The 23,834-nt window shown below is 46.8% G+C and overlaps 13 protein-coding genes across 13 annotated transcripts; 7 read left to right on the forward strand and 6 right to left on the reverse strand.

Annotated features, from left to right (window-relative positions):
• Positions 1 to 87: 87 nt before the first annotated feature.
• PGRI_081870 (lactonase family protein) lies at positions 88 to 1,290 on the reverse strand (the record flags this gene model as incomplete). The annotated part of the gene is made up of 3 exons (XM_040795901.1): positions 88 to 443; positions 504 to 971; positions 1,038 to 1,290. The coding sequence occupies 3 exons, from the start codon at positions 1,288 to 1,290 to the stop codon at positions 88 to 90; spliced, it is 1,077 nt and encodes a 358-aa protein (XP_040651467.1).
• A 624-nt stretch (positions 1,291 to 1,914) lies between these two features.
• PGRI_081880 (carboxymuconolactone decarboxylase family protein) lies at positions 1,915 to 2,526 on the forward strand (the record flags this gene model as incomplete). Its single annotated transcript, XM_040795902.1, has 1 exon — positions 1,915 to 2,526. One exon carries the CDS (start codon positions 1,915 to 1,917, stop codon positions 2,524 to 2,526), a length of 612 nt encoding a protein of 203 aa, XP_040651468.1.
• A 196-nt stretch (positions 2,527 to 2,722) lies between these two features.
• On the reverse strand, positions 2,723 to 4,130 carry egl2 (putative endoglucanase; the record flags this gene model as incomplete). Its single annotated transcript, XM_040795903.1, has 4 exons — positions 2,723 to 3,599; positions 3,650 to 3,714; positions 3,767 to 3,978; positions 4,034 to 4,130. 4 exons carry the CDS (start codon positions 4,128 to 4,130, stop codon positions 2,723 to 2,725), a joined length of 1,251 nt encoding a protein of 416 aa, XP_040651469.1.
• A 1,432-nt stretch (positions 4,131 to 5,562) lies between these two features.
• On the reverse strand, positions 5,563 to 7,170 carry cbhB (putative 1,4-beta-D-glucan-cellobiohydrolyase; the record flags this gene model as incomplete). Its single annotated transcript, XM_040795904.1, has 1 exon — positions 5,563 to 7,170. One exon carries the CDS (start codon positions 7,168 to 7,170, stop codon positions 5,563 to 5,565), a length of 1,608 nt encoding a protein of 535 aa, XP_040651470.1.
• A 1,147-nt stretch (positions 7,171 to 8,317) lies between these two features.
• Positions 8,318 to 9,181, forward strand: PGRI_081910 (formyltetrahydrofolate deformylase; the record flags this gene model as incomplete). Its single annotated transcript, XM_040795905.1, has 1 exon — positions 8,318 to 9,181. One exon carries the CDS (start codon positions 8,318 to 8,320, stop codon positions 9,179 to 9,181), a length of 864 nt encoding a protein of 287 aa, XP_040651471.1.
• A 394-nt stretch (positions 9,182 to 9,575) lies between these two features.
• PGRI_081920 (NUDIX hydrolase) lies at positions 9,576 to 10,199 on the forward strand (the record flags this gene model as incomplete). The annotated part of the gene is made up of 1 exon (XM_040795906.1): positions 9,576 to 10,199. One exon carries the CDS (start codon positions 9,576 to 9,578, stop codon positions 10,197 to 10,199), a length of 624 nt encoding a protein of 207 aa, XP_040651472.1.
• Positions 10,200 to 10,562: 363 nt separating this feature from the next.
• PGRI_081930 (class I SAM-dependent methyltransferase) lies at positions 10,563 to 11,991 on the reverse strand (the record flags this gene model as incomplete). The annotated part of the gene is made up of 7 exons (XM_040795907.1): positions 10,563 to 10,653; positions 10,701 to 11,129; positions 11,182 to 11,394; positions 11,449 to 11,574; positions 11,623 to 11,745; positions 11,801 to 11,857; positions 11,921 to 11,991. The coding sequence occupies 7 exons, from the start codon at positions 11,989 to 11,991 to the stop codon at positions 10,563 to 10,565; spliced, it is 1,110 nt and encodes a 369-aa protein (XP_040651473.1).
• Positions 11,992 to 13,960: 1,969 nt separating this feature from the next.
• Positions 13,961 to 15,764, forward strand: PGRI_081940 (Aconitase/3-isopropylmalate dehydratase large subunit, alpha/beta/alpha; the record flags this gene model as incomplete). Its single annotated transcript, XM_040795908.1, has 6 exons — positions 13,961 to 13,969; positions 14,020 to 14,560; positions 14,615 to 14,934; positions 14,994 to 15,117; positions 15,263 to 15,584; positions 15,635 to 15,764. 6 exons carry the CDS (start codon positions 13,961 to 13,963, stop codon positions 15,762 to 15,764), a joined length of 1,446 nt encoding a protein of 481 aa, XP_040651474.1.
• A 67-nt stretch (positions 15,765 to 15,831) lies between these two features.
• Positions 15,832 to 16,725, reverse strand: PGRI_081950 (copper homeostasis protein CutC; the record flags this gene model as incomplete). Its single annotated transcript, XM_040795909.1, has 2 exons — positions 15,832 to 16,531; positions 16,631 to 16,725. The coding sequence occupies 2 exons, from the start codon at positions 16,723 to 16,725 to the stop codon at positions 15,832 to 15,834; spliced, it is 795 nt and encodes a 264-aa protein (XP_040651475.1).
• Positions 16,726 to 17,055: 330 nt separating this feature from the next.
• Positions 17,056 to 18,579, forward strand: PGRI_081960 (M81 family metallopeptidase; the record flags this gene model as incomplete). The annotated part of the gene is made up of 1 exon (XM_040795910.1): positions 17,056 to 18,579. The coding sequence occupies one exon, from the start codon at positions 17,056 to 17,058 to the stop codon at positions 18,577 to 18,579; it is 1,524 nt and encodes a 507-aa protein (XP_040651476.1).
• Positions 18,580 to 18,985: 406 nt separating this feature from the next.
• On the forward strand, positions 18,986 to 19,438 carry PGRI_081970 (YjgH family protein; the record flags this gene model as incomplete). Its single annotated transcript, XM_040795911.1, has 1 exon — positions 18,986 to 19,438. The coding sequence occupies one exon, from the start codon at positions 18,986 to 18,988 to the stop codon at positions 19,436 to 19,438; it is 453 nt and encodes a 150-aa protein (XP_040651477.1).
• Positions 19,439 to 20,896: 1,458 nt separating this feature from the next.
• On the reverse strand, positions 20,897 to 21,133 carry PGRI_081980 (uncharacterized protein; the record flags this gene model as incomplete). Its single annotated transcript, XM_040795912.1, has 1 exon — positions 20,897 to 21,133. The coding sequence occupies one exon, from the start codon at positions 21,131 to 21,133 to the stop codon at positions 20,897 to 20,899; it is 237 nt and encodes a 78-aa protein (XP_040651478.1).
• Positions 21,134 to 21,529: 396 nt separating this feature from the next.
• Positions 21,530 to 22,315, forward strand: PGRI_081990 (alpha/beta fold hydrolase; the record flags this gene model as incomplete). The annotated part of the gene is made up of 1 exon (XM_040795913.1): positions 21,530 to 22,315. One exon carries the CDS (start codon positions 21,530 to 21,532, stop codon positions 22,313 to 22,315), a length of 786 nt encoding a protein of 261 aa, XP_040651479.1.
• Between the last annotated feature and the right edge of the window lie 1,519 nt (positions 22,316 to 23,834).

Genomic DNA, 23,834 nt, shown 5'->3' on the forward strand with positions numbered 1-23,834 from the left:
ACCCGAACTTGACTGCCGGCATTTTCCTTTTCGGTTTTCTTATATAACCACATTCTATATATTATATATTACTGGCACATTTCTAATTCAATCATACCAGATGGCATTCATACCAAATCCTTGCTCGGGAATATCTACACGCGCAACGCGTGCCAGCTTCTCGTCGCGCCAGCGGTACATCTCAACAAATCCTAGCTGGTCATCGCAAAGTGCAAGCCACTCATCACTAAAGTCACAGGGACTGACAGCGTTGGAGTGACCACCACTAGTCGAGGTGGGGTTAATGAAGAGTTGGCGTTCGATCTCACCATGAGAGCCAAGTTTGAACGCGGTGATGTACCCGGTCACGTCGAAATGGTTGGACCGAGTAGTGGCGAACAGGTATTTTCCACTCTTGGTGCAAAAAGTGACATCTCCACGGTACTTGTTGCGTGGGGGAAGACCTGATAACAAGGTTATTAATTGCCATTCGCATCGTTATATCCAGGAGTCATGATAGTTACCTGAAGGCAGTAATGGGTATGTGATGTGAGTAAATACTGGCTTGTGAGTGCGCTCATCGATCACGTAGACTGCCAGGCGATTGCCCGCCTCCATCAGCGCATACAGGTATTTGCCACTTGGGTGCATCTCGACCCAGCGGGGGTGGTCACCAGCATCAGGAGCTTCGAGACAATCCACTAGTTTTAGTTCACCCGTCTTGGGATCTTTGATGTGTGTCCAAATCTTGTTTGCAGTGAGATCGGCGGAGTACAAGTATGTCTCTGTGGGATCGAACACCATGCCGTGGATTCCAGTGTTGGGAACGTATTCGTAGTTCTGGATGTTGCTGTCTAGAGCTCCATCGGGCTTCACAGAAAACACGTTACCGTAACCGGCGTGGTTGTAGAAAGGGTTGCCGTAAACATTGTAGGGAGGTTTGTGGGCGGCAAGCACGAAGATGGCACGAGTGTTAGTCTCGCTGCTGGGAGCTAGAGCTAATGCGTAACAAAAAAAAAAGGTTAGTAATTGGAATTGGAGTTGGAATTTGGACATACGGTGACCAGCAACCGGGTGCGACACTTGATGAACGATCTCTGTCGGGCTATTGACGGCGAAACTGTTCCACTTCTTCATAGCCGCCCCATATATTGCCTTCTTGTCATGAGAAAAGGTCATCCATGAGATGGGCTCAGCTTCTGGGATCTCGGTCTTTTTGACCAGCTCTAGCGTGAGGGCATCGTCATCAAATTGCACGGTATAGATGCGCCCGGGGGCGGTCCAGGTACCGATCATCAAATGATGTTTCATATTAGCGATTGAAGAATGAGAGAATGATCGAGATATTAAGGCAGATGCCCGTGAAAAATGACAGCGGAACATGTACAATATACAAGTTGAGAGCTCGAATATAAAAGTTCTCCACATGCGGAGAGAATATCGGCATTGAGGGGCGGCAACCCCGCGGGAATGTATTTTACTACAATGCCGGGGATATTTTGATTTGAATAGATATTTTAGATGAATATAAATGTAATTGGAAATAGTAACTTCTTTGAATAGCGTATTCAGAGTTTCAAATACCTTTTACCATGTCATCCGGGGTAGACACTGAAATATATATATATATATATATATATCCCTTATATACTATATTTACAATGTGTGCACGGATTGAATCTCAATCAAATATAGATATTTAGCCCCGTCTGTAGTTTCTATTGAACTTGTCTCTTCTATTAAAAACCAGAGAATAGACATTTACAAACGTTCAAACAATGCCGGAGAAACGCTCCCCCACATGGATAAGACATTTTCCACCCCCTCGGCACAACTTTGGAATATCCCCAACTTCTTGAAAACATAAATCTTTTGATCTACAGCTTTCAAACTAAGTCTCCTCCAATTATACCCTCAAATTGGAAGATACAAACTATGCGTCTGCCCTACGCTCCTTCCACTCCGCCTGTCGATGCACCCCCCGACACCGCCGACATCTATGCCCGCATTGCGGAACGTAGAAACCCCCGTCCTTTGATACCACTTGACCTGTCTCTCCTTCATAGCCCACCTGTTGCCGATGGCTGGAACAGCTTTATCGGAGCTATTCGGTCGCGTACTCTGTTTGACTCTGGTGTTATGGAGTTGGCAGTCTGCCGTGTCGCCGTGCTCAATAACGCTGTCTATGAATGGAATGCTCATGCTCCATTGGCCCTAAAAAGTGGCATTAAGCCGGATCAATTGCAGGATACTCTTACCTTGCCTTGCACCGCTGAGGGTAATATTGCCGGGCTTGAGAGTAGTGCACTCACACCGCAACAGCGCGCTGTTTTACGCTATACCGACCAGATGACTCGCACCATCAAAGTTCAAGATGATGTTTTTGCCGAATTGAAGACGGTTGGGTACAATGACCGTGACATCGTGGAGCTCACCACCGGCATCGCCGGTTATAACTGTGTGAGTCGGTTCTTGGTTGCACTGGACGTCGGCGAGAACAATGCGCGCGAGATGAAGAGCGTGGATGAGTTGGTGGCTGCTCTATAGCAGGTGAGATAGATATAACAATTGAATGAAATCTTGGTGCACCAGAATGTGACTCTCGAGGAGTGACTTGGGCAACAATTGTTAGACTACAAAAGTGTAAATAGTAGAAGATTTAGATAATGAATAAATGAATCAAAATTGGACTAGAAATATGATCGCGACTAAATTCTAACCTATATCTCCTCCCCTGATCCACCTACAGACACTGCGAGTAGTAGTCATTCTGCTTCTGGCAGGTGTATGGGCTGGCACAGGTGGTCGGCCCGGTCCAGCTATCTCCACCACATTGCGCATAGTGAGGTGCACCAGTGATGGTTGGCCCTGTTGTGGTGGTCTTGGTAGTAGCGGCGGTTGTTGTAGAAGTGGTGACTGAGGTGGTTGTCCCAGGACTACCCGAGCCAGGGAAGTAATTTTTCAGGAGACTCATGTAGTAAGTATAGGCAGTGCCAGAAGGAGGCTCAAAGCTGTACATGTAGTTTCCCCACCATGGGCCAGCGGACCACCACGACGCACCAAGCCAGACATCGCTGTTTGCCTGTAAATAATCAAGCATACCTGTCACGGCACTTTTACAGACAGAATTGGGGCCTCCAGCAAATTCACCCAAGAAGGCCTTCTTGCCATTGTCCTTAAGCCACTGTGTGGCAGCCACAACTCGTTCTTGGCCAATGGTTGAGCTAACACAGGTCTCAGATGTCCCAGAACCATCCGAGTCAAGATACTGGTGCATCTCATAGACAATCAAGTCTTGTGGATCTGTTAAGGCTTTCATATTGTCATTGACAGTTGGCCAGGTCCATGCGCCACTCCACGAGTTGCCCTCCACGAAGATATATTGCGATTTGGCTCCTGCAGCTCGGATAGCATTGATGGCTGCTTGGTTCAAGTCCAACACCAGGGTCTGCTCTTCCGAATTGAATTCATTGTCTACAAAGTCAGTGTACGGCTTTCCGGGAGAGAAATAGTGTATCTCACTTGTGTCAAAGATGACCTTGTCATTTGACGCGAATTCTGATGCGAGCATCTTCCAAAATGCTGCAAAGTCAGTAGTCGAGGTGATGATTTTGCCATAACTATATATATATGGTCAGATTAATCCTCCCTGTAAGGCAATGGAACTTACTATCTTCCAAAGTTGTGAGGATCAATCACAGCATATGCACCGCTAGACGTGATAGAGTTGACAGTCTGTTGGGGTATTGGTATCAATGTTTTATGTGCAAAAGGCTATAGCACATACACTTTTCAATGCAGCTAGGTAGGTGGCATCCGGACTCGCAGTCAGAGTCCCGGGAACCAATCGCTCCATTGCGAAGGGAACACGGAATAGATTCATCCCTGCACTCCTCAAAGTTTGGATGGCTGAGGTCGATGGCCAGATATAATCTGTGCCCAGTACTCCTGGAAGATTTCCACTCCCAAACTCCGCACCAGCTTCGTTTGCGCCGAACCCTATTCAAGACCTGGTCAGATAACTAGTTTAAGCCAGGATAGTTGCATTTCATACAGACAAACGAAGGTGTCCTTTTGGATATAGATGGCCCTGGTGCTGCGAGCACCAGGCCAGTGACACCAGCCATGGTAAGTAAAGATGTATATCGCATTTTGGTAAAGTGAAAATGCTCGAAAATGGTATGGAATGTAAATGTAGGCCAAATGATATTTATATCAAGTTATAATGGACTATAAAGACAAGGACCGAACTCCCTGATCACGAATGGCTCAGGATTAAAACCGTGAAGCTTGCAAATACTACGGAGTATAGCCTGGACAGGAATCTGCAAGTTCTCCATTCGGATTTTCTTTTTGCGGACCGCCACCCGATCTACAATAAGTTTGAGGAATGAGAAAAATGTATATCCGAATTCGGCACGGCATACAATCTAAGGTGGCTAGAATGCCGGAGATTTGAGGCTATGAAGGCGCCACTAAAAGTGTAAAGACCTGAAGAATGAGAGTGCGGAGTACTCCGGATAGTAAATGCGCTCAAGTATGTGAATTGATATATTTATTAAAGAATTGCCAAGGTCTTGACACTTGTCAGCCCTAGCTCGTTTCAGGTGATACATCCGAGATTAGGATATGATTCAAGGGATATCCGGAGTAGACCTTAATAGATTAATACTCGGCCGCTCGTCCGACAAGAACTTGTAAAATTGTAACTAAACAGGAGATGATCAACAGTATTAAGAGGAGTTCGCATAAAATCCTTGATGATCGGAAGGCTTGACTAATTGCTAATTGCTATGTCGTTTCCAATGTATATAGACCTATCTTTCTTCCCCAGAGAAATAATATTCAACCCCGCAAATTGTAATTTCCCCAAAATCACCGGATGTCCACTAGTCTGCATGAAATGGGCGCATATAATTTTAGCCTGTATTTGGGAGGAAGCGCCCGAGGTGATGAAATCAACGTGGCTTGACTAGTCGGAGCATCCTCCGGTTTCTGGCTTCTTCAAGTTGAACAAGCTAGCGCCACATGCACCTGGGAATATGGAGTATGCCATGCAGTATCTATCTATCGGCTTAAATGACCTCTATAATTCTTCCTCTAGACGGGAATCGGCTGATCACGGGAGCTAGATAAATGATCTTTCCTAATCTCTTCAATTTGACGGAATTTACTTTGCAGCGACACTGATCGGAGTAGAGGAATAGTAGAGGATATGGCTATGAGCCTATGTTCATCTGGTAAGGACAAAAGAGACTGTAATATGTCAGTTCATACATATGAAGTGAAGATATGATATTGCGCACAGTGTATACTGTTTTGAACTGGGTTAAGGGAAACGAAGACCGTAGAAGTCTACTACTATGAACTGACCATGCATAAGAGGAGACACACAGAGAGAGAGAAGACGTTGGAACTAGTACGGAGTCTCAATTCAAAAGCGAAATAAAACTCTTAAATTCACAAAGGTCAGAAACAGTGAAGCTAACAGGCAAGACAAATTGATCCAATCCTTCCAAGCTTCTCATCTTGAGCGGCCCCTATTCTCCCACTTTCCACCCAACACTCAAAGCTGTCTATTGCCTACAGACACTGTGAGTAGTATTCACTCTGCTTCTGGCAGGTGTATGGGCTGGCACAGGTGGTTGGACCGCTCCAGTTAACTCCACCACATTGGCCATAGTGAGGAGCGCCGGTGGTGCTTGCTCCAGTCGTGGTGGTAGTTTTGCTAGTTGTCTTGGTAGTGGCAGTGGAGGTTATGCTTGTAGCCTTGCTGGTAGTGCTGGAGCCTGGGTCTTTCGAGTCGAAAGTCGAACCGAGGGGACCGACCTTGATGTTGGAGTAGACAACGTAGGCGTTCGGGTGGTTGGCTTCAACATCTTCAGGGCTGCCAGAGGAAATGTCGCAACTGCCACGAGCAGCACCTGGAGTAGTCGAAGAGGCGTCGACCGGGAAGGTGCTGTCGAGCCACAGCATGTTGGAGTGGTGATCGTCCCAGAGACTCATTACCAGAACCATACCATCTGCAAGACCGGCCCCCATGCCGGCCATGCCGCCATGTTTAGCGAATACGTCAGTGTCCTTGAATGCGGTCTTCTGGGCAGAGCAGAAGGACTCGGTGATAGAGTTGCCAGTGGCAGCGCTGATGGTCGACATAGAGTTGGCGATAACCTTGCCATTCTGCACGTAGAAGCGCTTGATCTCCGAGAGAGTGCCGGAGGAGGTACCGTCATCGGTGATAAACTGAGTGACCACAGTGAAGGGGGAGGTGGTATCAACGGTCTTGTCCGGGCCGTAGAAAGACTGATCACCCATGCGATAAGCGTTGAAATCACATCCATCAGGGTCACAAGTACCACCATAGCGGTCACTACTGTATGTGCCGCCACAGGAGTCTCCAGTGCACCTAGTCTGAGCTGGGTCATCGCAGGGGTGGGGTGTGAACGCAGTGGAAATTGAGTTGGCCTCCCAAATATCCATCTCAGCACAGCAAGAGCCGTAATTACCAGTACCAGCGTTGGCATCGTTGGCAGACGGCTCCCACCCCTCAACGTTGGCCTCACCGTTGATGAACTTGAGGTCACGCGGGCATTGCGCATCACAGTAACCGGTACCGTACTTAGCACCGGCTTTGTTGGCAGGGTACCGTGCCATGCCACCATCTTCGTCCATAGACACAAAGTAGAGTGCGCCATTCAGGCCACAGGGGAGATTCGAGACATCGACATCGAAGGTGAACTCCTGATTGAGCAGTTGGAACATTTCGTACTTGTTATCATCCGCCATCAGGTAGAGACGCGAGCCAATGTTCTTCTGAGAAGCCTGGGTGACGAAGTTCAGACGCAAAGAGCTGCCGCTGGCGGTAACACCATAAGTGCCTGGATAGTCGGCACCTTCTAGGGCACAGTTCTTGGCACAAGTAACATCATCTGGGCAGATAGATGTATCCCATTCATTGCCAGTGTAGCAGTTGGTGTAGCCCGAAGTGTTGTGAACCCAGCGCCAGTTGGCATCGACGACAACCTTGCCGTTTTGGTTTGTGCAGCTTCCTCCAGCAGTGCACTTTTGCCAATTCAAGGACGGATGAACTTCAGGTTTGCTTGTGCCCACCTGCTGTGCGTGTGCGGCACCGAGGAAGGCGGCCAAAAGCAAGGCATTTTTGTAGATCTTGAAGGAGAGAGCGGAGGCCATGATGTCCAGTGTCGATGTGTACTGGGTTAAGGGCTTGATGAATTGATGAGGAATTCGAGATTCACATGGATGTAGAGTCCTTTTATATTCTAACGAGATAGAGCATTCATATTGAGCATCCTGTCACGGCTCTACGGTCCGTATGACCGCATGAGGATAAAATGTCATGTTTCCTAATGGAGAAGTGCAACAAACACTCCGGGGACACGGAGGGCGTTCCCCAGACCCCGCGACAGGATTTAGAAGTAGTTGAAGTGAATTTGTGGAGGAGGCGTCTTGGGGGTCTTGTGGCCCACCGAGATGGCTGTGAAGATTCCACTTAGTAAGGAGAAAAAAATGTATTTTGCTGGCCAAACTAGGCACCGACAATGCAACTAGATCGAAGTCAAACCCATTGGCGGCTAAATAGCTAGCCTCCAAATGAGACAGGGACAACGCCATGTCGTCTTCGCCTTGATTTGGAGAAAATGAAACATGTTGGCAAGGCCGGATTAGGAAAATACGATCCGTGTCCAGCTAGTCACTCCCCGGATTCTGCAGGAAGTAGATCTTGGGGGCAGGCTTCGCCCCAATTCTCGGTAATTTGTGTTGACTGCGAAGACTCGGCTTAAGAGGTGAATTGCATTAGCGTACTCAAGGTAATTTAGTTTAATCACGAGCATTAAGGACCCAATGCCGAGCACAGGCCTGTTGCTAATGCAATAGTCTCATGACACCGGTGTGAGATGGACGCATAATTTTGGTGCCGAGTGGCTTTTTTTGGTCGCGCTAGACAAACGGCTAAGATAGAATCCGGCGATTTATGAATTGAGACTAGTTGACAATTTTTTGAAAACTAAGTTTCTATTCTCAATGTATATCAAGAGATTGAAAGATCCAAGTGAAGATTTCAGTGAAGATCCCAGTGAGGATCCAAGTGTAGATCAAAAGTGAAGATCAAAGGTGAAGATCAAAACAAAAGCCGATCCACTAGGCGGCCAGCGGGGTAGGCGGGAAAGTATTGCCGGCAGATGAGTCATCGCCGAAACCGGCAAGTGGAATTGACCAAAAAAAAAAAAAAAGGAATCGTAATTTCTCTATAATCATCTTAAAACATTTGAAGGAATATTAGCGGATTCAACACCGCCCTTTTTTTTCTTTTTTTACCATGGCTTCTAGCTTCATTTTAACCCTTTCTGGACCTGACCGTCCTGGTATTGTCCATGCGGTCACCGCATTCCTTGTGCAGAACAACCTCAACATTATCGATTCGTCGCAATTCGGTGACCCTGCCTCAGAGCGCTTTTTTATGCGCACACAATTTGCGATTGCAAGTGGAGGAGATGAAACCCCCGAACTTGAGAAATTGCGTACTGCATTCGAGCCCACTGCTCAGTCCTTTTCCCTCAACTTCGAGATCAACCCCACCGTGAAAAAGCCCCGCGTGCTGATCATGGTCTCCAAGATTGGCCACTGTCTCAACGACCTGCTATTCCGCCAATCCACTGGCCAGCTGAGCATTGAGGTGCCTTTAATCGTTTCCAACCACCCGGATTTCGCTACTCTCGCGGCCACCTATAGTATCCCATTCCACCACCTCCCCGTCACCGCGGATACCAAGGCGCAACAGGAGGCCCAGATCTTGGAATTGGTGACCCAGCACAACATTGATTTAATTGTGTTGGCTCGGTATATGCAGGTGTTGTCCCCAACCCTGTGTTCCGCCATGTCTGGTCGCATTATCAACATCCACCACAGCTTCCTGCCTTCTTTCAAGGGTGCCAAGCCCTACCATCAGGCCTATGACCGTGGTGTGAAGATCATTGGGGCCACTGCCCACTTTGTCACCAGTGACTTGGATGAAGGCCCCATTATCGAACAGAACGTCGTTCGGGTCAACCATGGTATGAGCCCCAAGGAGCTGACCCATGCCGGTAGCAACGTGGAGAGCAATGTGCTCGCCACTGCTGTCAAGTACGTCACGGAACGCCGTGTGATCTTAAACGGGCACAAGACTGTTGTCTTCAACTAAGACCTTGGGTCTCTACCAACTCTGTGGTTTATATCGCCATAACGTACATTTGGCCATCATTAAATCGTCCGGTTCGACCCCTTTTGTGATAAGTCTATGATCAATAGTATAGACCATGGGGGTACGATAAAGAAAATCAAAAAGATAGATTTAGAGCTCGAATGTGTATACATAATTTGAAAATACAATGACTCAGTGGACTTCCTTAAACTGTAGTCCTCTAATAACTTATATTCGTGCATCCTATTCTTTAAATTTCTATGTTTATCGTTGATCGCTCATCGTTAATCATATTTGCTTTGTTCCCCATTTCCCGAAAACAAGCCCTCAGCTATTTGGCGGGGAAGATAAAACTCAACATCTACACCTACTCAGCCCATTTCCTATCTCCAAAATGACTTATACCGTTGCCCCTCACCTCGAATATTTTAATATTCCTCTGACCGACTTTGTCGCCGCTCGACCTGAATTTAATGGGTTCGGTGTTGGCGCTTATATCTTCTCTCATGCCGACCCCACCCCACGCATCCTTCTTCTCCAGCGTGCACTGACAGACTCAATGCCTGGCTGTTGGGAGGGCCCTGGAGGTGCTTGCGAACTGGAAACCGACAAAACATTACTCGATTCTCTTGTACGCGAAACTCTAGAAGAAAGTGGATTACATGTATCGCACATTATTGACCTCGTCGCGGTGGATTGTTGGGAACATCATCGCCGTAGTGGGGATAAAATCCGTGTGGCCAAGTATTCATTCATTGTCGAGGTTCAAGAGGCCTTGCTATGGGCAGCAGGAAAGCAGCAACAGGTGCCAGCCCTTCAAATACCTGTTCAACTGGAAAAACTGGAGCACGAGCAATTCGAATGGGCGATAAAAGAGGATATTCTGCTTTCTATCCGATCCCCCAACGGTCGATTCCAATTTCCCTTAGGTGGCCATCAAGCTCCTAATATCCTCCGGGCTTTTGAATTCGTTGAACAACGGCAGAGCAAGTTACGGTCCGGCGATATCGCGCAGTAAAGCCTCAAAATCGTATTCATAACACAATATGAACCTCAGCATTGTTCTTTTTTCCCGTACTCTAGACATATCTTGTAATCCAACTTTTACCCTTTCTGTCGTAGTTGTTTCGGTCTTGTGTCTCATGTCTTGCTGGAGATCATCAAGTACAATACGCGCACAACCACTACTTGCATAGGTAGAGATTGTTACGTACCAAATGGTGAAATGGACGAGTATCATTATCAAGAGACAATAGATAATTCGTGGCGGACATAATATATACACAAATAAAGAAATAAACCGATCCCTCGAGAGGATCAGTGGAGAGCTGGGGTTGCCGCTGCCCAATAAATCCTGTGGCGGTTGAACCCTTAGCTGGATTCATGGGTTTGCCTTAGGAGTGCTGGAGCTAGAGGTTGATGACCTAGGTGGGAGTTCACCAGGCATCGGTTTGCGAGCCCACACCCTTCTCCTGTACTGGTCAGTCGATGGGAAACTTAGACAAGAATGAGAACTTACGCTTTGTGATACGCATGAATATAGGGGTTCTTGAGTTCACTGCGTAGCTTGGCACAGTATACATGAACTTCTTCCTTGGTCCACGGCTGGGGGTCTCCAAATTTTGTTAATAGCCACATGCACCATCCCTCCATACCAGACATCCAGTGTTGGCAATTGACCATGCCTGCCTCCTTGAACTTTTGGTCTCTAGGCCATGGCCCAATTGGCCATTTGTAGACCTTTTCGTGCACGTCTACAAATCCTGCGTTCTTGATGCTCTCCGACATGGTGAGGACGATATCGCAAGAGCGACCGGCACGATCACCACACGTTTGCATAAGTGGACCCCATGAGGACAAGGCACTATCGGGTGGGAGACTTCCATCGTCGCTTGTGATAAAAGGGCCAACCTCGATCTGCTCGATCCACCCACCAGGGGCCATTTTCCTATTGCACAGTCAGATTAGTCCAAATGCACTTGGCTGCATTGATAACCTACTGAAAGCAGTGCTGGTAGATACGATCCCACTCGAAAGAGTCAAATGATCCGATCATATTGCGCATATGAATCAAGTCAAATTGTGCGCGCCATGTCCATTCTTGGAGCACATCATCGACCTCAATGACACAATTGGGTGGCATCCAGGTGACCGGGGGGGGGAAAAGGTCAACTCCTCGCACAGTGGCATTTGGGAACATATCAGCGACATCACTAGAAATGGTCAATATTTAGCATCTCCACTAGGTTCGGAACGGTCAGACGTACATGGCCCAAGTGCCCTTTCCAGTTCCAATATCGAGAACTTGTAGCGGGCGTTCTCGGTCGCTCCCGATGGGTGACCGAAACAGTGGATTGGGCTGGTCCGAATCCATGATGAGATCCACGAGATGGCTGCGCGATGGTCAGGGGCGTGCTCTGGCCTGGGATTGGAATATGTACCCTGCCTCATAGGTCTCAAATTGTTGCTCATCGGATGGGATGCTATAGATGAATGGGTATTTTGTCTTGTTGTATGAAACTTCAACCACATACCAATATTCCTTGTTTGAAAGCGCTTGATATCTATAGCAACGTGATGTCAAGTTAGATTCAGTGGTCTAATCTGTGAAGCTCTTACCGCCTCCCGTTTTCCATCAAGCCACGATAGATTGATGATTTAATCGAGGTAGTCTCCCTGATGCGGCGTAAGTAATGAAGTACAACATTGAAGATATCCAACAGTCACATGCAAACTCACGAGAGCCAGTCATCGGGGCTATGCGCACTCTCAGGGGGGTACAAGTCTTGATCCACAGCGATAGCCTCCATATTTTCCCTTATTTTGTATACAAATATATAATGTATATCAGAAAGCCGTTAAAGAAAAGTAATAAGCAGTATATGGGAGTATAAGGAACAAAGAAAAAGAGACTAGAGAGATTAACCATAGCCCCGGGCCCCGGGGGAATGTTCATATTACATAATCCACAACCCATCCGGGTTATCCATGGATCTCTTTTGACATTTCCAAAAAAGAAAGTTTTGATTGGCTGGGGAAGCCACAACTCTTGACGCTTTCCCTAACTGGGTCACTTCATCAAACCTTGGAACCATGGAAACTACTCCCGTGCCCCACACGGAACAATACCCAGCTTTCCCCTGGACCTGTTATTGGCTTATTAGTATTCACGTACTTTATTTCGAACATAAAGGGCGGGGAATACAACGTAAAGGTTCAGAGTACATTTGATGTACGGAGTAGGTAGTGTATATTGTATATACTCCGTATATCCTCCGTATGCAGTACGCAGTATACTGGGTACAAAACTAGAGAGTATTAGGGATATTTGTGAGGCCAAATTATATATGACCAATTTGCTAGTTTGCGCACTGTCGGTCGAGCTGCACGAATCCTCGAAATAGTCCCGTAGCATCGGCACATCACGGCCCGAGCGCTGTACGGAGTATTTTGCGTACCACTACTCTGTACAGTGAAGCTGTGCAACCTATGTATGACCACCGTGAATTGATATTCCAGACCCCTTCGCCCTTTCAAGACTACCAGACACAACCTCAAATCGGCTTGGAACAATACCTGAAAACAAATCACCACATCTCGACCAACTCGTTCAAATTTTAGAACAGACTCGGAAAATACATATTGACGTTCCAAATGGTCAGTATACTTGAACCTATTTGCACCACCTGCTCTGAGCAGGATTGGTAACTTCTCTATTTGGACTTTCAGACACTTCCCCCACACAGAATGTCCTACAATACATGGAGAATATCTCAAAAATTCTTCGCACCGATCATACGAAGCAATGGGAGGCTGATGCCTTGATTGATGTCCTTCGGATTTGCTACCAGCCAACCATGCTAGGGGGCCTAGGAATACACAAACATGATTCTCTCACAATAAAACAACAATCAGAAATATTGTTTCTTGCGGAGGCGTGGCTGGAATCACTCAATTCAGCCGACCGAGAAAACTCAATCCCTTGCCTTCTAACACAAAGGCCAGAAGGCCGCCGAGGAATGACCATGGGTGAAAAGATATTTGCGATGCATGATTTAGATCACGAAGGATTTGTGGCTCCAGGCGACGTAATTTGTGTTCGTGTTGACTGGGTACTTGCCTCTGAAGTGTCTTGGGCAGTAGGTTTGCCTGCAGAGGCGCTGTGAGTTACGGGCTAATTATGAGTCTCAAGGGAATGGAAAGCATCTATAATATACTAGGAAAGCCTGGAATATTTCGAAACGATCGCTTCTGGCTTTCAGGTGACCATGTCGTTGATCCTAGGGTTAACGGGTTACCTCATGTTCAGGCGCTAATCAGTGCGAGCGAGAGAGCGAAGAAAACCTTCAAAATGACCGAATACCAAGGCAAGAATGTCAGTTCTCTTTTTGCTGCATCTTTGACAATGGCTGAATCACAGTTATGAAGTACACTATTCTCCACACTGAATTCTTCCGAGAGCGTGCGCAACCCGGAATGCTGGTCGTTGGTTCGGACTCACACACATGCTCAGCAGGGGCAGTAGGCTGTCTCGCAATTGGACTGGGTGCCGTAGATGTCACTCTGCCTTTGGTAACTGGGAAAGCGTGGTTCGGAGTCCCAGAAACCATCAATATTCGCCTAATTGGAGCACCGAAGCCAGGGATCGGGGGTAAAGATGTCATTTTATACATCTTGCAAGTACTAAAACGAAATACCGTAGCATCTGATAGAATCGTGGAGTTCACAGGCCCAGCAGCCAGACATTTATCTCTTGATACTCGCTTCGCAATTTCAAACATGATCACGGTATGTCATAGCTATGATTCAGTTGGGGCAAATCTACTAACATCTAAGAGGAACTCGGTGGCATCACTGGCTTATTTGTTCTAGATGGCATCACCCACAATTTTATTAATAGACGCAAACTCGCCCGTTACAAATGCCAGGCGACATACTTTAACCCCGATACCGATGCGAAGTATGCTGTAGTTCATGAGATCGACCTTTCAAACGTGGGGTCTTTTATTGCACGTTATCCCATGCCAGATGACGTGGTTCCAGTTATAGAAGAAGAGGGAATGGAGCTGCAGGGATGTTTTATCGGGGCCTGCACTACCACTGAGGAAGACCTGATCCTCGGTGCTCTGGTAATGGAACAAGCAATGAAAAGAGGACTAAGGCCTACCGCAAAGGGGAAGAGGAAGGTTGTTCCCGGTTCAATGCCAATACTCCATCGCTTACGTGAACTGGGGTTATGTGATATATATGCGGACGCAGGATTTGAGATCGGCAACCCAGGGTGCAGTTATTGTGTCGGCATGTCAGCCGATCAGGCGGCCCCAGGAGAGGTCTGGATTTCATCTCAAAATCGAAATTTCAAAAACCGAATGGGAAAAGGTAACGATAGCCCTCAAATGAATTGGAGTACTTAATTGAGACCACCTGATTTAGGGTCGGTTGGTCATCTCGCATCTGCAGCCACTGTTGCAGCATCGTCATTTGAAATGAAGCTGGTTGATCCCAGTGATCTACTTGCTGCAATCGATTTAAGCCGATGGGACCGTCTGAGGATGTCAACAAATTTGGATGCAATTAGCTTCAAGACGGGCCTGGCATATGTTGAGCCATGTGGTTGTGGTGATCATCCTAGTGCCAAGAGCCAGAGAGAGCAACCAAAAGAGCAAAGGCGACCCGATAAACATGGGGATAAACAGACAAAAATTCTTCAAGGCAAAGCGCAAAGGCTAGGAAATTTCATCGACACGGATGCAGTGCGTGTCTATCCTTCCATTGTAATAGTGGAGTGTCAGAACTAATGGTAGTTTTCAAGCTGGCCCCTGCCGAGTTTCTGATTGGCATGAAAAATAATGTGGACGCTGGCAAGTGTTGTTTGATGCATACACATCCAAAATTCCGCGATCGAGCCCACCAGGGGTTCAATATTGTTGTTGGTGGTAAGGGCTTTGGTTGCGGGTCATCTCGCGAACAAGCAGTGATGGCATTGTTAGGCAAGTCAAGCCGAACAATCTTATTGAAACGAATCCGAGTTCCTTTTTGACCACAGGTTTATTTTAGGATGCGGTATTCAATGCCTCATAGCCAAATCGTTTGCGTTCATCTTCCAACGCAATATGCCAAACCTCGGGCGCCTAGGCATCACAATGGAAGATGAATCCTTCTTTCAAATTGCGAATGATGGAATGTCAACCTGCATCAATTTAGATTCAAGGATTATCGAAGTCGGTGGTAAGACATTCGGATTCAAACTCAGTCAAATGGAAAGCGAGATCTATCAATTTGGTGGGATTGCTTCGGCTTTTGGACTCTTCGGAAAAAGCCTACTAGAGGCAATGATCCCAGCCAAATATTCTCTTGGGGCTGAAAAGGAGCAAGTAGGTCAGCCGGATAAACGATTGGAATGGTAAGTACCATATAGGCTATTTTCATTTTTGTTGTTCCATTGTGTCTCAGTGCGGATAACGCTCGAACGGACGGAAGATGGGAGGTCATTGCGGGAAGTTTGTATATGTTCCGGGCAATCCTGGTCATTGGAGGAAACGATCATGGGAAAAACGGAGAAAGAAGGAGGGCTGTTAACTAGTTATAACAAGTGTCCTGGTAGGCGAGCAGACAGCATAACAAACAGTAGGGATAGGACGTCGTAGCAATTATCTCGCCTGTTCATCCCCCTCCCCCTCCCGTGCCCGCAATATCTCATCTTTCATCTTAGACACCTCAACTGCGCAGGTCACCTCTTCCGAGGCAAAGAGACCAGCGGAATGGAATGTCTTGGCTCCGGTAATCGTATGGAGCATGCCTATATTCGATGCCCTCACACCACCTCCAACAATAATTTCTGTAACTCTGTGTCTCTGTAGCTTTCCGTGTCCTTGTAGTTGCGTTTGAAGGCGTACTAGAGTTTGCAACTTGTCTACACATTCCGTTGCTTTCGTCCCCGAAGGACCACCATTGGTCAAGATCGATGCAAAGCCGCACTCCATGATGTCGGCCAATGCTCTCTCCCAATGGGATTCAGGAATGAGATCAAAGGCACGATGAAATGTGCAGGGGAGCCCCTCAGCTAGTTGTATAAGCTGCTTATTACGAGATATATCGACCCAGGAGGCATTCGGATCACGACCCGTTTGTTGGGATCCAGTCAAAATCCCGAAGACGAAACCGTCCGCCCCGTAGGATTTGAGAGACTTGACAGTTTGTTTCATCGTCTCGAAGTCAATTTCTTCGTAACAAAAGCCTTCCGTATGTGGTCGAATCATCGTATAGATCGGTATTGTGAGCTGTAATTTCAATTTTTGGAGAACCTCGGGGTCAGGCGATAGGCCACTGAGATGGTAGTCCTTGCATAATCTGGAGTAGGATTAGTGATACGGAATATTCTTTCACGAAAATAAAAATTAAACAAGAATTCGTAGATTAATTGGCACCCCGACTTGATATAATACTCACTCAATACGGTCGGCTCCTGCTCTCGCAGCAACCACAGCCGATTCTTGATTGAAACATGCAATCTCTAGTATTGGGCATTGTGTGCTTTGACTCATGGCTTGTATTGGCTGTGTGTGAGTAGTTTGTGTGGAATAAAGGGGATACGCGTGGGATAAGTCTGACTCGCAGGTCAGCTGATCTTAGCCCCAATACTTTTTTTTTTTTTTTTTGTATGTGATCAGGTTAGTATTTCAGGAGGATACTTATTTTATTATTTTCGTTTCTGCTAAGTATAGTTGACAACCTGAGGAGTTGCTTATAGCATAAACGAAATGTAACCCTCTCCTAACTTGTTCTCAGAGCGGGGAAAACGCAGTTTTCAACACTTGAGCAATGTACCTCATCTTTCTTGCATTTCTTTCTTTTAACAAATCTTCCCTGTTACAATGTCTCGACCAATTATCGCCATCGCAGGACTTGCTTGTGAGACCTCCACCTTTTCCCCCGCTCGGACACTTAGTGGGGCGTTTCACCCGCGACGAGGTCCTGAGGTGGTCGAGAAATACGCTTTTCTGCATCATGGCACTCATCTAGCTGATGCTGCAGACTGGAAAGGCGCACTTATAGGCCATGCCCTTCCAGGTGGAGTTGTGGTACGAGCTGATTTTGAACAACTCTCTAGGGAAATCTTGGATCGGCTGGCTGCAATCATCGCTTCGGCCCCTATCGATGGATTATGGTACGATATCCACGGCGCAATGTGTGTTGAGGGTATGGAGGATGTCGAAGCGGAGCTTCTCCGGCGGATTCGAACTGTTATTGGCCCAGATGTTCTGGTCTCGTCATCCATGGATTTGCATGGAAATGTGTCCAGAGAGCTAGCCCACCAGACTGATCTGATCACTTGTTATCGTATGGCGCCCCATGAGGATGCCCTGGAAACAAAGGAACGGGCGTGTCAAAATCTTGTCCATGTTTTGACTTCGCGAACCGACTCTGGAAGGGTGAACAGGCCCCTGAAAGCTTGGGTTCCAGTTCCTATCTTGTTGCCAGGAGAGCAGACTTCAACCCGCAACGAACCAGCCAAAACTCTGTATTCCCTCGTACCCGAGGTCGAAGCCATGGAAAATGTCCTAGATGCAGCGATCTGGGTTGGGTATGCGTGGGCAGATGAGCCCCGAAACCATGCTGTGGTAATGGTCTCCGGATGGAATAAGGCCGCTGTCGTTAGAGGAGCGAACAGACTTGCAACTTCGTTCTGGCGTGTTCATAAGGAGTTCCATTTTGTTGCCCCGACCGGGTCTTTTGCGGAATGCATTGACAACGCGCTCGCATCGTCAAATAAGCCTTTCTTCATATCTGATTCAGGGGATAATCCTACGGCTGGCGGATCGGGCGACGTGACCTTCGGTTTAAGCCAGTTGTTAAAACGACCGGAGTTTTGGCAAGATAACGGTACAACTGTGATTTATGCCAGCATTCCAGGACCCCAGGCAATTGACGTTATAGTTAAGGCTGGTGTGGGTACCACGGTGACGGTCACCGCCGGAGCAGAAGTGGACAGTCTGCATGCTGGGCCTATCACTATGACTGGACGCGTTCATTCAATCAAGTATGGAGATCGCGATGCCGAAGTTGAGGCAGTTCTGCAGGTTGGCAGCGTGTTTGCCATCCTAACCAAATCCCGAAAGCCATATCACCATGAGAGTGATTTTATCGGTCTTGATCTTAGTCCCCGAGCGACAGACATCGTCATAGTCAAGATTGGTTATCTTGAACCAGAGCTGTTTGACATGGCGGCAGACTGGATGCTTGCTTTGACACCTGGCGGTGTTGATCAGGATCTGCAACGTCTTGGGCATCATCATATCTGCCGTCCACTATGGCCCTTTGATAAAACGTTCCATACGGCCCCAGATCTCACCCCACAGCTAATTCCGTTCTCGAACGATGATTTGGAAATGTGTTAGAAATGCATTGGCCATTATAATACCTAGTCCAATTCCTCGCCCAATGCCTTAGATTGCCAGATCTACAAAATCATTTCTTAGTATATATTTTTGTATTCTTGTGGTTCCTTCACTCTTGACACTACTAAGTTGTTAGTATAATGCGCTTAGTCGCGGTACCCATTAGAGCTCATTTCATGTGGAGTACGTGGAAATAATTCCAAAGTGGACACCATATAATTGTGACTCATTCAGGTTCGACTTCATATTCGTATTATTTAACCACGCAAAGAAATTCTCACGATCTACAAAGAAAACTATCTACTTTTCATCCTCCAGAATCTGGACTTTGCTAGTAATGTTGTCTGGTTTGTCGGTTTTGTTTGCTTTACTGATATAATAGTTGAAAACTCGTTTCTAGCTTACTATGGCTTCCGGGCCCGCGAAAACTGGCTTTGCCACCTCATCTCCATACGAAGAACAGATCGGTTACTACCGGGCCATTCGATATGGCAATCATATCTTCGTTTCCGGAACTACAGCAGTTGACCCCCATTCTCCCGCTAATGCACCACGAATTCTCCACCCAGAAGATGCCAAACAACAGACATGTATTGCTCTGGAGGAGTGCGTTCGAGCTATCCAAGGCCTTGGTGGTAAGGGCCTGGAGGATATAGTTCGTGTTAAGATGTTTGTCAGTCGACACGAGGACTGTACAGCCGTGGGACAAGGGTTTCGTGAGATATTGGGCAAACATAATCGAGGTGTGGGGGGTATGATAGGAGCTGCTGCAACAATGATTGTTGTTAATGGCGGTTTTATCAATAAGGATATGCTTGTTGAGATTGAGGTAGATGCTATTGTGGAGATGTCGAACTAGGGGATCATATTGCTAGGTCTTTTCGGGTAATATACTCACTTTTCCTTGTAAGTGCATACATAATGTAACTTATAATAGTATACCTTTGTGATATAACTATAAATTTAGTATAATTGGATACTTCGTGCAATGCGAATTCATACTATATCCAGAGCAGAACAGGAAAATAATGAAAGTGTGAAGCCCCACTGCGCAGGGCTTCGGTTTAGATGATCAGAGTGACAGGGGTATTACAATACTACTGCGAAGGCTATTGGCACTAGTATTGCGTGTATTCAAACTGAACTCTGAGCCTCTCCATTGCTCCGAGTTCCGGTATCATAGTAGTGCGCGGTGCGGACTAAGCGAAGTCACATGATCCATTCCGAGTCCTCGAATCCTCGAGACTCTCATAGGTCCGCTGCGACCCTCATTCAGGAGTGGGTCGTGACAGAAAGTGTTGAATATCATTGAATATATGGCTTATAATCTCTATTTCTGCCTTGGAGAGTTACATGTCAACCACCTATTTCTCTATACATCCGCTGTCTGTCCGTTTCCAATGCTTTGCAAAAGGGTCCATCTCCCTTCCTCGGACAATAGATTTAGAAAATCTTCTCTGCTGAGATTCCTCCGTTACATAGGGCACTGACCATTGCGCAAAATAACGCAGGTTCCCGCCTGCCCTCAAAGTAATCTTCTCAAGGCTCAAAGGTTCATGTCTCTAACCAAAGAAGCGTTTTCCAAAATCAGGCACTTTAGCTTCAATCAATATCGACGCCGTCCATTCTTCTTTGTAATCCTGGTAATCTGTCATGTTCACTCCATCCAATTCCTCGTCGGAGTCGCCAACAAATTCTCCATTATTTCCCGCTTTAACTGCTGTCCCAACTGAACTTTCAATTGAAACTCCAGTTCCATTCGGTGCAGTCCGCACTGAGCATGAATAGACAGCCAACGAAAACTACGGAATCCCGCTTTGAAACAATCAATGCTTGCGCTAGGCTAAATGGACTTTCAATTAGACTGTGTCGAATTTAATATCTCACAAAACCCACCCATATGGCATCCAAATTCATGTCAATATCCCGTGTAGTTGGATTAGGACAAAACTGGTCCAAGAGGATGGTGGGCCATGGCCTGTACACTGAAGGGACATATCCCTTGATAACCAGACTTTCCGATATATGGAAGGAAGACAAGAATTTGTCAAGCCCTGTATGGGTCATGGGGGTTGATTTGCCAAACCGTGATGGTGAAACCAGTTAGATTGTGTAAATATACGGCGGCATTCTCAAGGAAACCTGGGTTGTCATCTGGACCTAAACTGAGAGATTGCAGGTTATATTAGGAAAACAGCTCTCGCCAAAAGGAGGCCTCACGTCTAACGACGTAACGATTCAAGCACAGACTCGACATAGGTCCGTTGGAAGTGGTTTCAGGCGAGAATAATTTTGGAATCTTTATTGAAACGTCATTCTAGTCTCCCTCCAGCTTGAACTTATCGACACGCATACTAAGCGCAGATGCTCCCCAAAGCTCGTTGGATACAGCGGCCTTACCGACCATTCCGGGCGCTAGGTTCCTAAACACAACCCAGTTGAGGTGCGTGCGTTTGGCGTAGGCAACGCGTAGAATATGGGCCTCAGCCTCGGACGGACCTAGACTGTCAGGTACCTCTTCGAGCTGCTGCTGCAGCTGCTCGTAGCACTTCATGAGTAGCTGCACCTGCGTACTTGTATTTTCTGCCGGAAGGATTTTACACCCACCTACATCTTGCTATGCGAGTGGGTCTATACCAGTAGTAATTGAAAGGCGGTATAGCCAGGGTGGTCAACAATGGAAGCATTGGGGTGCAAATACTCGTGAAATGCCACTGTATATAATTGTAGTGATTTCTGATATATTTTGAATCAGGACATAAGATACCCAAAAATCATATAAGCACGGGGATACATCGGAGTTTCTTTTAGTATCCCCGACAGACCGGTTCGGGCCGAAGAACCCAATCAAGGGGATCTACTGGAGTTCCACCAGGTGGTACTACCTCGGGTGGACACATCGTCCCAACTCAAAGCCCCTTTAACACTCCTGAAACCCGATCACATCAGCATGTCTCTTGACGAGCTACACCATACTGCGTACAACACTGGTCAAACCACAGTCGTACTGATTCATGGTGCCTTAGTGTCCGGTCTCTACTGGGATCTAGTGATCCCCCACCTCCCTACGTCTTACCATCTCCTGGTCCCAGATCTTCCCGGTCATGGGAAGTCGCAATCGATTGGACCGTTTTCAGTGGATCTCGCTTCCCGCATGATAGCCCAGCTAATCCGCACACGCACCATCAATGGTTCAGCACACATTGTCGGCCACAGTTTAGGTGCGCAGGTCGCTATCCGTCTGGCCTCCACAGACCCCGATGTCGTCAACTCCATTTTTATCTCGGGATTTGGAATGTTTCCTCGAACATCAATCACACCCTGTATTCCATACGCAGCATGGGCGATGTCGCGTGTGGAGAATTGCCTTGCCCGCCCGCTGGTTAGCTGGGCCATGGATGGTGCCGATATCCCACGCATCGATACCAATGTTTGCACACTCGACTTGTGTCGGCAGATTGTATCACCTGAGACCCCCACTGAATGGCCGTCGCCATGGCCTGCGCGCACCCTCATTGTTGTAGCAGGCAAAGGCGGACTAGTCCCTACCAAGGATAGCCCGCATAACGCTGTGACGTTGATGAAGATCGGGAGAGAGTTGAATGAAGACACAGTCGCATATACGCACTTGGGCATGCGACATCCGTGGAACCGTCAGGCTCCGCGGCTGTTTGCAAAGACTGCTGAGGCGTGGTTTGAGCACAAGGAGCTCCCCGAGGGGTTTGTAAAGCTTTAGCAGCGCATTGGTAGACCCCTGATTGAAAATTGTAGAAGATTGCCCGAAGCCTTGTATCAATCAACCAATCAATTTTATAGCGTCCAAGGGTAATCTTATACACACTATGCTATTATTTAATGTTGAACGAGGAATACTGAAGATGACTTGACTGTTGTCGAGGCTTTGATGCTGCCGTGTGATTGCAATGCGCCTTTCAGCAGAGTGACGAACTACACTCTGACCAAGGGAGATCAATAAAGCCGTATTATAACTATGGTTACTGTAACTGGTAATTGTTGTAGTTCAGAGGAATGAATTGTTATTTAATCAAAGTGAAACATGAGGCTATATATACAACGAGAAGATTAAGTTAATTTCCACTCAACTTGATTCTTCGTATAGACACCTCGGGATTAATTTCGATGGTTCGGCTTGGTTCCTGATCTGTACTAGCCTTAGATCACCACAGTAATTTTATAGGTAGCCGTACTATGATGATAAATAGAGTAGGAGAGGGTCATCATCAAATTAATATAATTAGTTCAAGGGGCGATTAACAGTGAGCTAGGGAGATCACGCACGAAGTACCGCTTCAAAACAAAAATGGGGGAGTAACAATGGATCAGGGGAGCCAATGTGTGATTTGCTCCCGACTACTTCGTGACCTACCTTAGAAAAGCTCTAGACTAATGCGTAGGCCTCTTCCCTACCACAGGTCTCTCTTTCATACCTTTTATAAACATTGTCCCTCTTTTACTTGCGGGTTATCTAGCTGGTATAACCCCTTTTAGGTCAAGTTTCTTTTCAGTTGGTTCAACTATTTTAATCGAATTCTCCTATGCATTCGTTCATTGGGTATGCCCTATTTATTTGACCAAAGAATCGGGTTATTCACTTTAACCATAGAGGTTAAATTTGGGAATTCCTTTCATGCCCTCAGCCACTTGCAGGATGTTGTCCAAATTCTTATACCTAGGCGTTTCGACTTTATGAATATAATGAATCCCACGATCAGAGGGGGCGAGCCGCGGGTGAGCCGAGAAAAATGCGAGTACGCGTGGCTACCTTCCCTATACTCGCCGTTTAGAGCAATTAGAGCGAGAAATCGCGCGGTCTTATACACTTCTAAGACGGCAGCGGAGGGTGATTTCGGGCATATGGAAACGGCGCGCCATTTCATGAATTGAAGAGATCTCTTGATTCTTAAAGTCGAAATAGGTAACAATACCCTAGTCTCTGGATTTATTGAATTTCTAGAGGATTAGGGCAATTAGTAGCATAGTGGGTGGTTGAAGTGGCCAAGTGCTGATTCCTGTGACGGGTTTTTGGATGTTGCATCCATCTATGGATGGATGGCGCATATTAGTAATGGGGACAAAAGTAGGTACAACAAACAACAGGCCAAAGTAACTAACTTCCTCCGCACTATTTTTCTATCTAACTTTACTACATCTACGCTGTATCTCTACATGTTGTCTAGTGACTATCTCCTCCATCCGAGTTGCAATTTGAATCAATAGGAAAAGGTGCCCCCAGG

Source organism: Penicillium griseofulvum (assembly GCF_001561935.1).
Source record: "Penicillium griseofulvum strain PG3 chromosome Unknown contig_78, whole genome shotgun sequence".
Taxonomy (NCBI): domain Eukaryota; kingdom Fungi; phylum Ascomycota; class Eurotiomycetes; order Eurotiales; family Aspergillaceae; genus Penicillium; species Penicillium griseofulvum.